At 42.9% G+C, this 16705-nt stretch overlaps 1 protein-coding gene across 3 annotated transcripts in view; it reads left to right on the forward strand.

Moving 5' to 3' along the window:
* The first annotated feature begins 7977 nt into the window (after window positions 1–7977).
* SLAMF1 (signaling lymphocytic activation molecule family member 1) overlaps window positions 7978–16705 on the forward strand; it is a 45068-nt gene continuing 36340 nt past the window's right edge. The window contains exon 1 of one of the 3 annotated variants that reach the window (XM_085020616.1): window positions 7978–8230. In XM_085020616.1, the coding sequence (XP_084876742.1) occupies window positions 8032–8230 (199 nt within the window). In that variant the 5' untranslated portion in view covers window positions 7978–8031. 3 annotated transcript variants of the gene reach the window in all.

A 16705-nucleotide genomic window follows, 5' to 3' on the forward strand; every position in this document is an offset into this window, starting at 1 on the left:
GGAACGATACCCCCACATTGGCTGTGGGGTCTGGAAGGATGGCAGGAGCATCAGTGAAAATGACAAGAATTCAGGGAAAATCCTCAGATTACAGATTCTCAGGAATCTCTTCCCAGCCTCTGGACTCCAGTGCTTTGTGCTGGATCTGAACCCTGGAGGAGGCCCTGATGTGGGAAACCTGGTAAAGGCCTTGAAGTATCCAAGATTGGGTAAGGGCAGAAGGCCAGGCCAGTGGGCATCATCACAGGCCACACCAGGCAATGTTCCAAGCTCCCCTCCTTGAACTTGGGCACATGTATCTGCTCAGGAAGGTGACTTTCTGAACACTCAGGGTAAATACACTGGATAAAACCTGAGCTAGAGCTACCTCAGAGTCTCGTTTTCTCTCCCGTCTCTTTTCAACGCCTACATCCCCAGCCCACGACAGGGCTGTTTGGTACGCTGGTCTGCTCACCCTCCATAGCAGACACCTGTCCCTGTGGGCTTCCTCTCTCACCCAGCAGGGCTGACCCCAGGGTGTTTTTTCCAGTGCTTTCCCCAGGCCAGTTTTAGACTCTACAATCAGGTCTCCTAGGAGATGTTTCAGAGTTTGGGGGAATTTTGAACTTTCATTTTGTTTTCTGTGGGGTTTTTGTTTTTTTGTTTTTTGTTTTTCACTTATCCAGATAAATGTACTCCCATGGGCTCCAAGTGGCCAGGTGGTCTGGACTATTTCTCCGTGACCCTTCCCTGTGGGGCTGGCTCATGTTATAGGGAACTCCGGTCAGAGACCATGATGAGAACAGTCATTGGCTGGGAAGCCAGGATGCTCAAGGGCAGCCCAGACCCAGGTACCTTCAAGCAGGTCACTTTGCCACCCCTAGCTTTAAAGTGTCAGGAGAGAGAGAAGCAAGTCTCAGGGGAATATTTGCTCTCTTCTGCTTAAGAATAGGAGATGACTTCATTGTACAGCCCACCTGAGATTGTTTGGGGAGGGCTGTTTTCCACAGACACATGGTCCTTCTCACGCTCAGGGTGGGGTTCCATAAAGCCAAAGGGAAGAATGAGGTGCTTTGTCACAGGTGATAAATGTGTGAGGCAGAAAACAGTGCTCACCCAGGATGCTCCTGTTGCCAATGCCTTCCTCTGTGCCAGATGGAATATTCCACAGATAAGAGGCTATGGATCAATGTGAACTTGATTGTCTGAGGTTCTTGCCCAATATAATGGAAGTGGTATAGTGAGTAGTTAGAGCACAAACTCTGGAGTCAGATTAGGATTGAAAGCAATCCTTCCATTTTTTGGCTCTGAGCAATCAGACAAGCCATTTAGCAGCTCTGTGCCTCCATCTGTAAAATAGTGATAATTATGCCTGCTTTTTTACTGTCACAAAGATTAATAGAATAATGTACATGGAAATTCAGACACCTAGGGAGTTCAGTTAGTGGACTTTCCCTTCTCCTACTCTCTTGAATATTCATGGGGATAATGAGTACACTCCAGGGAAAGAGAAAGAGGTCTTGACCCAGAATCAGGATTTTCAAGTTTGGCCTCTGCCTTATACCACCACCAGCTCTGCCTCCTTCATAGGGCCATTGTGAAGATCAAAGAAAGCAGTGAATGTGAAGGCTTTTGAAAAAGCATTTCCAAATTCAAGGCATTGTCACCTGTGTATCTTTTGCTCTGAGTCCACCAAAGTCTGATGAAGCAGCTTGGTGTACGAGGTACAATAACTGCAAACCTCAAGTTACTCACCTTGCCCCTCAGGTCCTGTATTAATTTCCTGTGGCTGCTGTAACAGATTACTACAAACTTGATGGCTTAGCTTTAGGATTTTGTAGATATTCTTTATCAAGTTCAGGAGTCCCTATTTCTAGGTGGTTGAGAATTTTTATCATGAAAAACTATCCAATTTTGTCCAATGCTTTTTCTGCATCCATTAATGTGATTCTTCTTTAGCTTGTTGGTATGAATGATTGATTTTCAAATGTTAAGCCAGTCTTGCATATCTAGGATAAATTCTACTTTGTTGTAGTTTATAATTTTTTTTGTATATTACTGGATTTGATTTGCTAATATTTTGTTGAGGATTTTTGTATCTATGCTCATGAGAGTTATTGGTGTGTGGGGTTTCTTGTAATGTCTTTGTTTGGTTTTGGTATGAAAGTAAATTAGAATACAGAAAATAATGAGTTTGGAAGAATTCCCTCTACTTCTATCTTCTGAAAGAGTACAGAATGGATAGGACTTCTTCCATTAAATATTTGGTAGAATTCACCAGTAAGTCAACCTGGAACTGATACTTTCTGCTTTGAATGGTTATTAATTATCTATTCAATTTATTTAATAGATATAAGCCTAGTCACAATTCAGACTTTTTCATCTTGCATGAGTTTTGGTAGATTGTGCCTTTCAAGGAATTGGTCCATTTCAATCTAGGCTATCAAATTTGTGGGCATAGAGATGTTCACAGAATTTTTTTATTATCCTTTTAATGTTCATGGGGTTGATAGTGATGTCCCCTCTTTTGTTTCTTTTCTTTTTTTCTTTTTATGGCTGCACCTGCAGCATATGAAAGTTCCCAGTATAGAGGTCGAATAGGAGCTGTAAGCTGCTGGTCCATGCTACAGCCACAGCAACACCAGATCCAAGCTGCATCTGCAACCTATGCCATAGCTTGTGGCAACCTGGATCTTTAACCCACTGAGTGGGGTTTTCCAGTTTTTTCTGTTGAGGATCAAACCCACATCCTCATAGAGACTACATCGGGTTCTTAACCCACTGAGCCGCTGCAAGAACTCCTTATTTCTAATATTAATAGCTTGGGTCCTCTTTTTTTCCCTTATTTAGCTTGGCTAGAGGTTTGTAAATTTTGCTGATCTTTTCAAAGAACCAACTTTTGGTTTCATTCATTTTCTCTACTGATTTCCTGTTTTTAGCTTCATTTCTTTCGGCTCTAATTTTATCATTTCTTTTCTTCTCCTTACTTTGGATTTAATACACTCTTCTTTCAGTTTCATGAAGCAGAAGCTTAAATTATCGATTTTAATCCTTTCCTCTTCTCTAATACATACATTCAGTACCATAAATTTCCTTTAAAGCACAACTTTTTTCTCTTTCCTACACATTTCAATAAGTAGTATTTTCATTTTCATTTTGTTCAAAATATTTTAAAATGTCTCGAGATGTCCTCTTTGGCCTATGTTATCTAGAATTGCATACTAATATCCACATACATTGAAGTTTTCCAGTTTTTCCTGTTGATTTCTAGTTTAAGTCCATTCTGATCTGAGAGCAGACATTGTATAACTTCTATTATTTTAAATTTGTTAAGGTGTGCTTCATGGCCCAGAAGGTCTATCTTGGTGAACAGTCCATGTGAACTTGAGAAGAATGTGTATTCTGCTCTTGTTGGATGATGTAGTCTATAGATGTCCATTATGCACAGTTGATTGGTGGCGGTATTGTGTTTAGTGATGTCCTTACTGATTTTCTGCCTATTGGATCTCTCTATTTCTTATAGATGAGTATTGAAGTCTGCAAATATGACAGTGGATTTAACTATTCCTCCTCATAGTTCTAACAGTTTTTGCCTCACATATTTGAAGCTCTATTATTAGGCACATACATGTTAAGATATGTCTTCTTAGAGAATTGATCCCTTTGTCATTATGTAACATCCCTCTTCATCTTGATAACTTTCCATGCTTTGATGTCTGCTCTGTCTGAAATTAATATAGCTATTTCTGCTTTCTTTCTTTTTTCTCTTTTTGTGGCCACACCTGCGGCATATGGAAGTTCCCTAGCTAGGGGTTGAATTGGAGCTGCAGCTGCCAGCCTACACAGCAATGTGGGATCTGAGCCATATCTGTGATCTACACCACAGCTTGTGGGAATGCTGGATCCTTAACCCACTGAGCAAGGCTGAGGACCAAACCTGCATCCTCAAGGACTATGTTATGTTCTTAACCTATTCAGCCACAATGGAAACTTCCTATTTCTGCTTTCTTTCTTTTTTCTCTTTTTGTGGCCACACCTGCGGCATATGGAAGTTCCCTAGCTAGGGGTTGAATTGGAGCTGCAGCTGCCAGCCTACACAGCAATGTGGGATCTGAGCCATATCTGTGATCTACACCACAGCTTGTGGGAATGCTGGATCCTTAACCCACTGAGCAAGGCTGAGGACCAAACCTGCATCCTCAAGGACTATGTTATGTTCTTAACCTATTCAGCCACAATGGAAACTTCCTATTTCTGCTTTCTTTTGATTAGTGTTAGTCTGTTTTCTCTTTCTCCATTCATTTACTTTTAATTTATATATGTATTTATACTTAAAGTGGGTTTCTTGGGAGTTCCTGTAATGGCTCAGAGGAAACAAATCCAACTATTAACCATGAGGTTGCAGATTCGATCCTTGGCCTTGCTCAGTGGGTTATGGATCCAGCATTGCCTTGAGTTGTGGTGTAGTTTATAGATGTGGCTCCAATCTTGTGTTGCTATGGCTGTGGTGTAGGCCGGCAGCTCTAGCTCTGATTCAACCCCTATCCTGGAACTTCCATATGCCCAGGTGCAGCCCTAAAAAGCAAAACAAACAAACAAATAAGTAAAAGTGGGCTTCTTGTAGACAACATATAGTTAGACCTTATTTTCTGAGGCATTCCAACACTTACTGTCATTTAATTGATTAATTTAGACCATCGACATTCTGAGTGATTACCGATACCACTGGATTCCTATCTGCCACATTTGTTACAATTTTCTATTTGTTGACCTTGTTTTTTTTGCTCTTATTGCCTTCCACTCTTTTTCTGCCTTTTGTAATTTTAATTGAGTTTTCATATAATTCTATTTTCTTTTCTTTCTTAATATATCAGTTATACTTCCTTTTTTAAACTTCAAGTGGTTGTCCTAAATTTTGCAATATACATTTACAACTAATCCAAGCACATTTTTCTTTCTTTTTTTTTTTTTTGTGTGTGTGTCTTTTTGCTATTTCTTGGGCCGCTCCCTCGGCATATGGAGGTTCCCAGGCTAGGGGTCCAATCGGAGCTGTAGCCACCGGCCTACGCCAGAGCCACAGCAACGCAGGATCCAAGCCGCGTCTGCAACCTATACCACAGCTCACGGCAACGCCGGATTGTTAACCCACTGAGCCAGGGCAGGGACCGAACCCGCAACCTCATGGTTCCTAGTCGGATTCGTTAACCACTGCGCCACGACAGGAACTCCCCCAAGCACACTTTCAAACAACATTATACCACTTCATGGGTAGTGTGAGTACCTTATAGCAGCAAGATAATCTTAATTCCTTCCTCTTGTCCCTTGTATCATCACTGTCATTCCTTTTACTTTTATATAAGTGAAATATAATAATAGCAATATAGTTATAATTTTATATAATTATTGTTAATACTTTGAATGATGTCATCTGTTAGATAAATTAAGAAAAGCTTCTATTTTTACCTTTATTTATTCCTTCTCTGATGCTCTTCCTGGGTAGATCTGAGATTCTGACCTTTATTATTTTCCTTCTAAAGAACTTCTTTCAACATTTCTTACAAGTCAGAACTCCTAGCAACAAAGTCTCTCCATTTCTATTTGTCTGAGAAAGTCTTTATTTCCCCTTCCCTCTTGAGGGGTAATTTCACAGGATACAGAAAATTATCAGTTGATGTGCTTTTCTCAACACTTTAAATATTTAACTTCACTCTCTCTTTTGCCTGCAGTCAATTGTTTTTAACTTAAGTGAATGTGAAACAGCAAAGACATATATTGTGACTTCACTAGCTCATCGGTGACGGTAGTGAGTTTTTGCTGAATAAGATGATAGTGTTTGAATACTGGAAACACGTTTCCTCATTTTTTTAAAATGTATTTCACAATGTAAAGGCTACAGTCATGACACACTTTTAAGTTTAATCTGCATCATTACTTTTTCTCTATCACTTTCTTATATCTAAACATTCTAAAACAATAAATCAAAACTGATTTATATCATTTTCCAATTTTCATAGTATATGTACTCTCACCCTGGCTGATTCCAAGCTACCAACATTATGCCACAGAATGTAGAGCTGGGAAGAGAAGTGTAGCAGCACATATAACCTGGAAGACTATTTCCACCACAGAGATACAATAGATGTAAATGTCCTCAAGAGCATAAAGAAGAGTAAAATGTAAGATAATTAAGCAGTAATGAGTTTTGAGTTTTTATTCCCTTAGTTTTTGATATAATTTATTTAATTGTAAGTTTATGTAATTCAGTTTTTGGGGTTTTTTTTGTTTTTTTTTGTCTTTTTACCATTTCTTAGGCCACTCCCGCAGCATAGGGAGGTCCCCAGGCTAGGGGTTGAATCATAGCCACCGGCCCACACCAGAGCCACAGCAATGCGGGATCCGAGCCGCATCTGCAACCTACACCACAGCTCATGGCAACACTGGATCCTTAACCCACTGAGCAAGGCCAGGGATCGAACTTGCAACCTCATAGTTCCTAGTCGGATTCGTTAACCACTGAGTCACGACAGGAACTCCTGTAATTCAGTTTTTAATAATGGTAATGTTTATCAACCAACCAGCTCACAAGATTCCTGAAATTTTCATAGCTGGCTTTCATGAGTTGGTACAAGCCAGCTCCACACACTCCACTGGTAGTGTTGTGGGGAGGATGGTTGGGTGTTGAGTGTGTGTGCGTGAAGGAGGGAGGGGAAAGGATGAGAATAAAGATTGTGTTCAGGAGTTCCCATCGTGGCTCAGCAGAAACGAATCTGACTTGCATCCATGAGGACAAAGGTTCGATCCCTGGCCTTGCTCAGTGGGTTAAGGATCCGGCATTGCCGTGAGCTGTGGTGTAGGTCACAGATGTGGCTTGGATCTGGCTTTGCTGTGACTGTGGCATAGGTCGGCGGCTACAGCTCAGATTAGACCCCTAGCCTGGGAACCTCCTTATGCCGTGGGTGTGGCCCTAAAAAAAAAAGAAAAAAGGAAAGAAAAGTAAAGTCCAGTTGAACAGGTCAAGGTACTTTCCAATGGGTCTCCCTAAAAGGATAAGGGTAACAGGAGCTGGCGCCTTTTTTTGGGGTGGGGGGCTGCACCTGCAGCATATGGAAGTTTTTCTGGGGTCAAATTGGAGCTGCAGCTGCTGGCCTACACCACAGCCACAGCAACACCGGATCCAAGCCATTTCTGCGACCTACGTTGCAGCTCATGGCAATTCTGGATCTTCTAACCCACTGTGTGAGGCAAAGGATTGAACCTGCATCCTCTGGATATTACTCTGGTTCTTAACCAGCTGAGCCACAACAGAAACTCCAAAGTGGACTTTAAAAACACTGGCCTGGCCTTTCCGAGTCCCCTGTGAGCCAGTAATAGCCTCTTTCCTGTGTTTCATGTTTTATAACAACCTATAGAAAAGCACATTATCCTCCTGTCAATTCTAGACCCTCCTCCTTAACAAAAAATTAGTTACAAGCTCTAAAACTAAAGGCAGCCCCTCCAAACATGGCACAGGGCTCACTAAATCCTACCACATTATACTCAGCAGGGAAATTAGGTTTCTGCCAGTGGACACACCCTTGCCCACCCCATCTCTCTGTGGCTTTGGCACAAGGAGCTGACTTCATGGAGAGGTGTTCTTTGGAATTATGAAACAAATCAGAAGTGAGAGGGTCCATCAGCTCATTAAAGTTCAGTCATCCAAGTTCAGCTTTGAACTAACCCATCCAGATTTGGTGTGGCCTGACAAAACCACATCTTTTTTTTTTTTTTTGTACTCAAAGAAGAGTTCCCAGACATAACCACCCAGAGAGGTTTGACACCCCCTTTCCTTTCTGGGAGACAGCTAAGAAAGGGAGGAGGGGAGCACGTTTCTGCCCAAAAACCTGGGGATTGGCCAAGATGACTACACTGCTCCCTTCCCGGCTCTTATAGTCTAAGCACCTGACTTTGACTTCTTGGGAACAGCTGAGTGACTTAAGGCCTGAAAAGAGATGAGCAATCTTCGAGGCACAGGCAGAAAAAGTCCCTGTGAGACAGGAAGACTGCTGGTTCCTGATGCATAAACTAGACAGTAGAGGCAGCACTTGCCTGACACGGAGCTCACTCTGCTGTGGCGTCTGTGAGCAGCTGCCAGCTCCTCACCAGGCTGCCCTCCCTCCCTCTCCTCACTGGCTGATGGATCCCAAGAGGAGGCTCTTCTCCTTGAACGTCCTGCTGCTTCTGTCCCTGGCCTTTGAGCTGAGCTGCACAACGGGTGAGTGTTCATCTGTCTCTGGGTCCCACGATTACCTGTCAGGATTCAGCTAGCCCCGTGGACGGAAAGGGGACACAGGGGTGGGCGGAGGGGGGCTGTGATATGGCTCCCTCTTCCTCAGAAGCTCTGAGTTCCGTCTGCTTCTTTCAAAGAGGAAGGAACATTGTGAGTTACTGGGCTCCTAGGTTCTGAGGCTCAGCCCCAACAGTTCTAGTTTCCAAGGAGACCAGGAGCTCTAAACCAAAGGCACCGGTCCTGTTATGGACCAGCTTTTCCGGGGGGAGAGGCTCCAGTCAAAGTCCTGCCAGTGGATTGGTTTTGCATGGGTATACCTCTGGCAAAGACCAGGCTAAGGAACTAAGCTGGAGGGATGGAGGTCTGGGAGACTGCTCCTACTCCCCTGTCCCGGAAGGAGATCCTCACACACACAAGTGCACAAACCAAAACATGGCCCAAGTACAAAAAAGAGCTGTTAGTGGGAAGAGAGGGTAGAAGTGAAAACCCCAGGCACTGGTCGAGAATAGATAGTGGCCACAGTGTGGTCATACTGGTGGCTACTTTCCTGGAAGAGGTTCCAAAGCAGCAAGAGGGGGAGAAGTCAGGATTTTTGGAGCCTGGGGCTTGTTACGGTAAGTAAGAAATGAAAATTGGGAACCCTCAGGATCACGGCAGCTCCAGTGTAGGGCCAGACACACAACAAAGCGTGTGGAGCCAGGCTCTTCTCCTGTCTTTCTGGCTTGTCCTCCAAAGGCAAGCTGGTATTCTCTGTTTAGTAGTAACGGAGCTCAGAAAAATGTGTTTAAGAAGGAAAAGGCCAAGTGAGGAGTGGACTATGGGCTCACTGTGGAGGGAGGCGCGGATCTCCTCTCTGCTTAAATGCTTTGGGATTCTGTTTAGACTGTGGGAGGAAGCCTGGCACGGAAGTGTCATTAGGGAAGGGGGGAAAATCCTGAGGCTCTGGATGTTTTGTTCTTGGGGTTTTTGAGACTGCAAATCCATTACGGACTTTTCCAGGCAAAGCCCAGAGATATGCTAGGGTTGTCAGAGGAGCTGCACTTGGCTCTATCTTTGGCCAGATTCCTAGATGAATAGCCCCTCTTTGGCCCCGCTTTTCCTTGGAATCAGGCAGGCCCGTGGCCCTTTTACCGCCTGGGGTCTAAAGAGGAATAACTGAGCTCAGGACTCAGTAAGCCAAATGAAACCACTTAAAGCCATCACAGGGGGGGAGTCAATTGTTCCTGGGTGCACCCCATTTGTGGCTCCACCATTGTGGGGATACTTCTTAAAGTGATGGGTTTGAATGATGAGCTGGACTTTTCTATCTCTGCACTTGCTGGCCTTCTGGCCAGCCTGGCCCATGGCATCTCCAGTTCTGGTGACAGCTGCTGCTCTGATGGCTTTGGAGGTCACTCATTAGTGTGAAACAGCCCATCCCTATGAGGCGTGTTCACCCAATCAGCAGTGGCTCCCTTCCTTGCGTTCGTCTTCTCTGAAATAGGTACAAAAATTTTAGTGTTTTTATTTTTAAATACATACCCTTTAGTGAAACCCCAATAAAACCCAAACGGAAATGCTTTGCAAGTGGGACAGGTCAGCCATGACAGAGCTACCCAACCAAGAAGCCCAATTCTTGTAAAATCAGTACCCCTCTCCTTCCTATCTCAACTTAGCTCAACTTCCAGTGCCCAGTCAGAATTGTAAAAATCAAAAAGTCCACATGTCCTTTCCCCCAATAATGTGAATTTTCCATTTCCCCCAATGATATTTTTTAATAGACTTCATTTTTTTAGAACACTTTGGGTTCACAGCAAAACTGAGGGGAAGATACAGAAATTTCCCACTACCCCCACACATGGATAGCCTCCTCTGTTATCAACATCCCCCACCAGAGTGGTACATCAGAGGCAACTGATGACTCTACTCCAGTGGGATTTTTATTCCTCCATTCAGGTCCTCCCTACCTCTTTCACACACATGGAGGGAGAGGAGGAGGACAAATGCAGGGGTTTTCGACTTGGCCCAACCTCATGTGTTCACTGGCCCAATTCTATCCCAAGTTGTAGCTCTAGGCACCTTTATTTCTCAAAAGCTTTAATACTGTGATATAATTCCATCCCCTTCACTGTCTCCAGTGCTGGGCTAGAAATCAGAACCTCAGAATTATTAGGTTTTCACCCCAGATTAACTTTGGACAATCCCATTCACAACTATCTATCAAGGACACATGATGTGAGGTGTGGGGAAAGTAAAATAAACAAGCATAACCTCTGCCCAGAACCTGATGCAGTATCTGGTATATGAGGGCCCTTCCACAAATGTTTGTTGAATGAACAATAATATGTGCATATGTACAGCATCCTTCCTATTTACCAGATATTGCTGTAAGCGTACATGTATTACTTATGTTATTCTTTTAACAACCCTAAGAGATATGTGTTGTTATTGTTACCGTTACAATTTTGTAAAAGAGGAAAGAGGCACAGAATAGTTTAGCAATCTCTCTGTAGTCACACAGCCTGACTGCGGAGGCCTCAATCCGTGAAAGTGGATAAGATTATGTTTAGGGAGGAAGGGAATGTTAAAAGTTGCATCCAGTTCCCATGGTAAAAATTAGACTATGCTATCTATAATTAAAGCATATGAGTTGAGTTTAATTGATTTGAAATGAAGTATAGGAATTTTCAAAAGATAAGAGAGGCTGATGAAATCATAGAGGAAAGTCGAAGACATTTAAAAGTATTTGATCTGGAATTTGGAAAGTGAGCAGAAACGTCTTTCCTCATGTAAGTTTTCATTTAATTTTTTGTGAAATAGTTTGTTTCTTGGAAAAGTATCACATGTATGTCTATAAAACTTCAACAATATAAAAGGGCGTAGACAAAGGACAAATCTCCCTTCCATACCCCACCCTAGTGTTACCAGTTTTTTGCATGCCCTTCCAAATACATACATCTAGTAAACTGGATTTTTTTTTTTTAATGGCTTCACCCATGGCATATAGAAGTTCCTGGGCCAGGGACTGAATCCAAGGACCCTCACCTCTGCAGCAACCCAAACCACTACTGTCAGATTCTTAACCCACTATGCCACAGTGGGAACTCCTCACATTGGATTTTTATAGGACTTGAAAAGCATATTCTAGATGAAGGCACAGATGCAGAAGTAAAGTGCTGTGAATATTCAGAGGGAATGATAAGTGGCCTTTTGTACCTGAAAGCTAGGTTTCCTTGCTAAGGCACTTCCATCTCCTCACCAGGCGGGTGGAGAGAAGGGTCCCCATCATTTCCCTACATAAATACCTCCTTAGGATGTTATAAAGATTATAGCAGTATATTCTAATTTTGTAAAGAGGAGAAATTAGACTCTATGTCGTCATTTTTTTCATTCACTCATTCATTCATTCATCTCGTTCAGTTTTTTTTTTTTTTTTTTTTTTTTTTTTTTTTTTTTTTATTCTCTTGGGGAACAAGGATTTATTGAGTTGCTTCTGTGTCCCAGGCAGGTATTACCTGGTGATTACAGTGGTGAACAAAACAGACACAGTCCCTACTCTTGCAAACTTATAATTGAGTAAGGATGACAAACACTGAACCAGAGTTAAAAGTGCGATGAGCGGTATGAAAGGAGAGGTGCAAGGTACACTGGAAGCACATGGTGGGGAAACCAAATCTAAGCCAAGGATCAAAAGCAGAGGCCTGAATAACAGGAGTTAGCCGGGCAAACAAAGGACAGTAACAGGCTTTCAGGCTGGTCAACAGTGAGTGCAAAGATTCTGAGCTAGAAAGACCCAGTGGCGTCAAGGAATGGGACTAGGAGGACAGCTGGTAGGACTTCAGTTTAAAAAGAGACTTAGACATATTCATCTTTTCTTTGTAGGCTTAGCTTTTCCCTTAAGAACTGTGAGCCCTTTAAGTCAGACCTGAAAGACATGCTGTAGCAAGATGTTCTAAGCACATGTGAAAGTGTCAGGGCTGTGCCAAAAAAAAGAAGAAAAAAAAAGAGTTATCATTAGGTAGAATCCCACCTTGTGAAAGGGTTGGCTAATGGCTACTGATTTCAGGAAAATATCCATGGGCCCTGGTGAATCACTCTACTTTCTAAGTAGAATTACCCTGGAAGGAAAATGAGTTGGTGTTAGTAGCTACCAATGTTTCCTCCAGACTCTCTTAGTAAACAGGGGCTGACTGAATCACAGACCCACTGGAAAACACTCATCAGGCAATCGGATGTTTCAGGACTCGTGCCTCTACTTGAAGGGTTTTACCAACTACTTTATAGTCCCCACTTATTTTTCCACCCTTGCTTAGATGGTGATGACTTCACATACCCCCTGCAGACCCGGCCACTCATACGCACTTGTTATATCATCATTCTTTATGTGGGTTGTGTTATGTGAGGGTCTCTTCCTTATGAAGTCTTAATTCCATTCTCCATGATCGAGTCTTCCTAAACCACTCAGCCTGTTCTTCTCATCTGCCCTTTTCCTCTTTCCCCTCCACTTTTCTTTCTTTCTTTCTTTTTTCTCTTTGATTTTTTTTTTTTTTTTTTTTTTTTTTTTTGCTACTGCCTGCCCCATTGTACATCCTCTCTTCCCCTGACTCTTTACCAATTCCAAGTTCTGAAAACAATCATGGTGTAAAGAGTCTGTTGGGAACTTGTGGTTGCCAAGGGGGAGCGGGGAGGAAAAGGGACGGACTGGGAGTTTGGGGTTAGTAGATGCAAACTATTATATTTATAATGGATAAACAACAAGGTCCTGCTGTATAGCACAGGGAACTCTATCGAACCTCCTGGGAGGGACATGATGGAAAAGAATATAAAAAAGAATATTTCAATGAGTTTAACTGAGTCACTTTTCTGTACAGCAGAAATAGGCACATCATTGTAAATCCACTACAGTTTAAAACAATTTTTAAGAAATTGAAGGAGTTCCTGTTGTGGCTCAGTGGTTAACAAATCCGACTAGGAACCATGAGGTTTTGGGTTCGATCCCTGGCTTCGCTCAGTGGGTTAAGGATCCGGCGTTGCCGTGGCTGTGGTGTAGGCCAGAGGCTACAGCTCAGATTAGACCCCTAGCCTGGGAACCTCCATATGCTGCTGGAGCGGCCCAAGAAATCACAAAAAAAGAAAGAAATTCAAAAAGCTAAAGAAAGAGTCTGTTGGGTTAGGTGGGGGGAGGCTTATGGTCTGTGAATGGATAAAAATTCCATTTCTTTTTTCTCCACATCAAAATTGGTCTAAAAAATCAACAGTATAATGATAATTCTCAACCTTGAGTTGAAGCCCAGACTCCATTGAGAGATGACATTTATGGCCGTGCTCCCAGAAAATGCATATATGCTTATCTATATGACTTTCGTACCCCCTTTCAGGTGGCCCTTGTAGCACATGACATTTCTACTTGCATGAATGGTTCTGATTTTTGGTCCCATCCCTTTATTGGTTGAAGTTTAAGTTCAGATTGCTCTCTTGGGTACTGTACTTACCACATTACCATTATAAATCTGGACAATCAGACAACCATGAGTGTGGCTGGAATAAATTCCAACATGCTCTCCACTTTATCTTTGCAACAGCAACACAAGCACCCTGAGCAACATTCCTTGTCTAATCAATTAAGCAACGGGGGTGGGAGGAGCACTCTGTTTCAAGAGCTGATATATTAGCAATATGTAAAAGAACAAATGGAAGTTTCCGGCGTGGCTCAGTGGAAACCAATCTGACTGGCATCCATGAGGATACAGGTTCGATCCCTGGCCTCAATCAGTGGGTCAGGGATCTGGTATTGCCGTGAGCTCTGGTGTAGGTGGCAGACACAGCTTGGATCCTGCGTTGCTGTGGCTGTGGTAGAAGCCAGCAGCTACAAATCCGATTCAACTCCTAGTCTGGGGATCTCCACATGTTATGGATACGGCCTTAAATAGCAAAAAAAAAAAAAAAAAAAAAAAAAGTAAAAGAACAAATGTCTAATTTTCTTTCTATTTGTTAATAATTGTAAGGGTCAACCACTCAAATCCTGCTTTTCTTTTTTCCCAACCTCTGATTCTCTAGTCTGTTCTCAGTTGGGCCCTTTACAAATTCTAACATGCTCTCCACTTTATCTTTGCATTTTGGTGTCGAGAATATCTCAGTCAATTTGCCTGAATTTCCAGCAACCCATCTCAACCACAAGTTAATTACACCTTTTCTAGGAGGCTACATTACTTAAGCATACAGTTTTATTGCACTCTTCTGGCTTTCTTATCAACTAGAACAATCTGAGCTCTCTCTGAGTCATGGTCTCCTTCTTTTACAAACATTGGCTTATGTCAGTCCCATACTGGGCAAAGATAAGTAAGAGAGCTTTTAGTCAGGTTACATGGCTTTCAGCTTTCATAAACTGAACAGATATTTGTTTAAAGCCTACTAAGGGCCACCACTATTGTAGGTCCTAGGGACAAAACAGTATACAAAATGAAATTCTTCTTCTTAATAAGTTGGCCTTCTAGGGATGAGAAAAACAAACAAACAAACAAACAAACAAATATACAGTATAACCTCAGACAGTGACAAGTAAGATGAGAGAGGTGGAGTTCCCGTTGTGGCTCAGCGGTAACGAACCTGACTAGTATCCATGAGGACCTGGGATCGATCCCTAGCCTAGCTTAGTGTGTTAACGATCCAGTGTTGCCCTGAGCTATGGTGTAATCCACAGACATGCCTCGGATCTGGTGTTGCTGCAACTGTGATGTAAGCAAGCTGCTAAGGCTCTGATTTGATCCCTAGTCTGGAAACTTCCATATGCCTCAGGTGTGGTCCAAAAAAGACAAAAAAAAAAAAAGAAGGGAGATTTTACCCTAAATAGGACGGTCAGTGCAGGTCTCTCAGAAAAGATGATTTTTTTTTTTTTTGAGCAGAAATCTGAAATAAAATGAGAGAATGAGCTCTTTAGATGTGTAACAGAAGAGATGAGAGACAGAGAGCAGCAAATGCAAAAGCTCTGAGATGGGAATGTTCTGGATGAATTATGGAACAGCCGGAGCCATGTGGCCATAGTGCAATGAGCAGAGAAAGGGCAGGAGGTGGAGTTGGAGGGATACCAGGGACTGAGTTACTCAGAGTCTTTGAAGCCGTAACAGGGACTGTGGACTTTATTCTATGGGTGCTTAGAAAGGTCTGGAAGATTAAAAGCAGGAGAGACAGTTTTAAAATATTGCTCTCTCCACTGTATGGGTACAGGGACATTAATTGGAAGACAATGGCTGGCTCAGGCCTATGATGATGGTGGTAGAAATGAAGGAGGTTTGAATTCCTCAGATGCCAGATATGCTTTGAAGGTAGAGCCAACAGGATTTGCTGATAGACGGTGGAGTATGAGAGAGAGAGTTCAGAATGATTCCAATGTTTTGGCCTGAGAATTTGGGAGAATGGCAATGTTGTTTGCGGAAGGGGCTATAGAATTGAGTTCGTTTGCTAAGTCTGAGGAGATGCCCATAGATCTACAAATACCAACCTATGTAGGCAGTTTGGAGTCGAGTGAAGGGCTTGGGTGGGAGATGTATCTCTATAAGCATTCCAGAAACATGTCCAACTATGCACCTAGTTAAGTGTGGCTGGGAAAGAGGAGAAGAGGTCCAAGTCCTGAGTCCTGAGATGCTCCAGTATTTAGAGATCTTCAAAAGCAGACATTTCCAGTCAAGGCCACTGAGAAGGGGCAGCCAGTGTGATAAGAAGAAAACCAAGACAGCGTGTTGTTCTTTGGGTCAAATGAAGACAGTGTTTCAAAGGAGGGATGATGAACTATGTCCAGTGCTCCTGAGAAAGCAAGATGAAGCCAGAGAATTGACTTAATATCATGGAGTATACAGTGACCTTGACAAGTCCAATGAATAGTAGGGAAGAATGTCTGTTAGGAGTGGGTACAAAAAAAAATGGATCAGAAAATGGGGACAAAAATTATAAACACACATTAAAGGACTTTGGGATAAAGGAAAATAGAGAAATGGGGAGGTAGCTGGGAAGGAACGTGGGATCAGGTGAGGGGTTTTTAAAATGAGGAAAATTAGGAGGAGGACAAGATGGCGGAGGAGTAGGGGGACACGCTCGCCCTCTCCCACAAACACAACAAAAAAAGCACATCTACAGAAGAAATGACTCGCACAGAACAACAACCAATCGCTGGCAGAGGAACCTAAACTCCAATAACGGCAAGAAGTTCGTGACATTATTGGGCAGAACGGGAGAAAAGAGGAGAGTGAGAGAAGGTGAATCCGAGCGGGACGGGCGCTCCCGAAAGGGAACTGCGGAGGAGAAAGGGATCCCGCACCCTGGAAAGTCTCCTACCGGGGGAAAGATCAAACGAACCGGAGGAATCTCCAGATGCAGAGAAGAGTGTAGCAGTAAGTCGGAGTACGGAAAAACGATCAAGAACCCAACGGACCATCTGAACTACGGGCACAGTCACCAAAAATTGAGACGCCTGGGTGGGGGCTGGGC

This window comes from Sus scrofa, chromosome 4 (genome assembly GCF_054392235.1).
Source record: "Sus scrofa isolate SSC_HxYL_T2T_F1_AM1 chromosome 4, Sscrofa_HxYL_maternal_Yorkshire_Landrace_v2.0, whole genome shotgun sequence".
In the NCBI taxonomy this organism is placed as follows: domain Eukaryota; kingdom Metazoa; phylum Chordata; class Mammalia; order Artiodactyla; family Suidae; genus Sus; species Sus scrofa.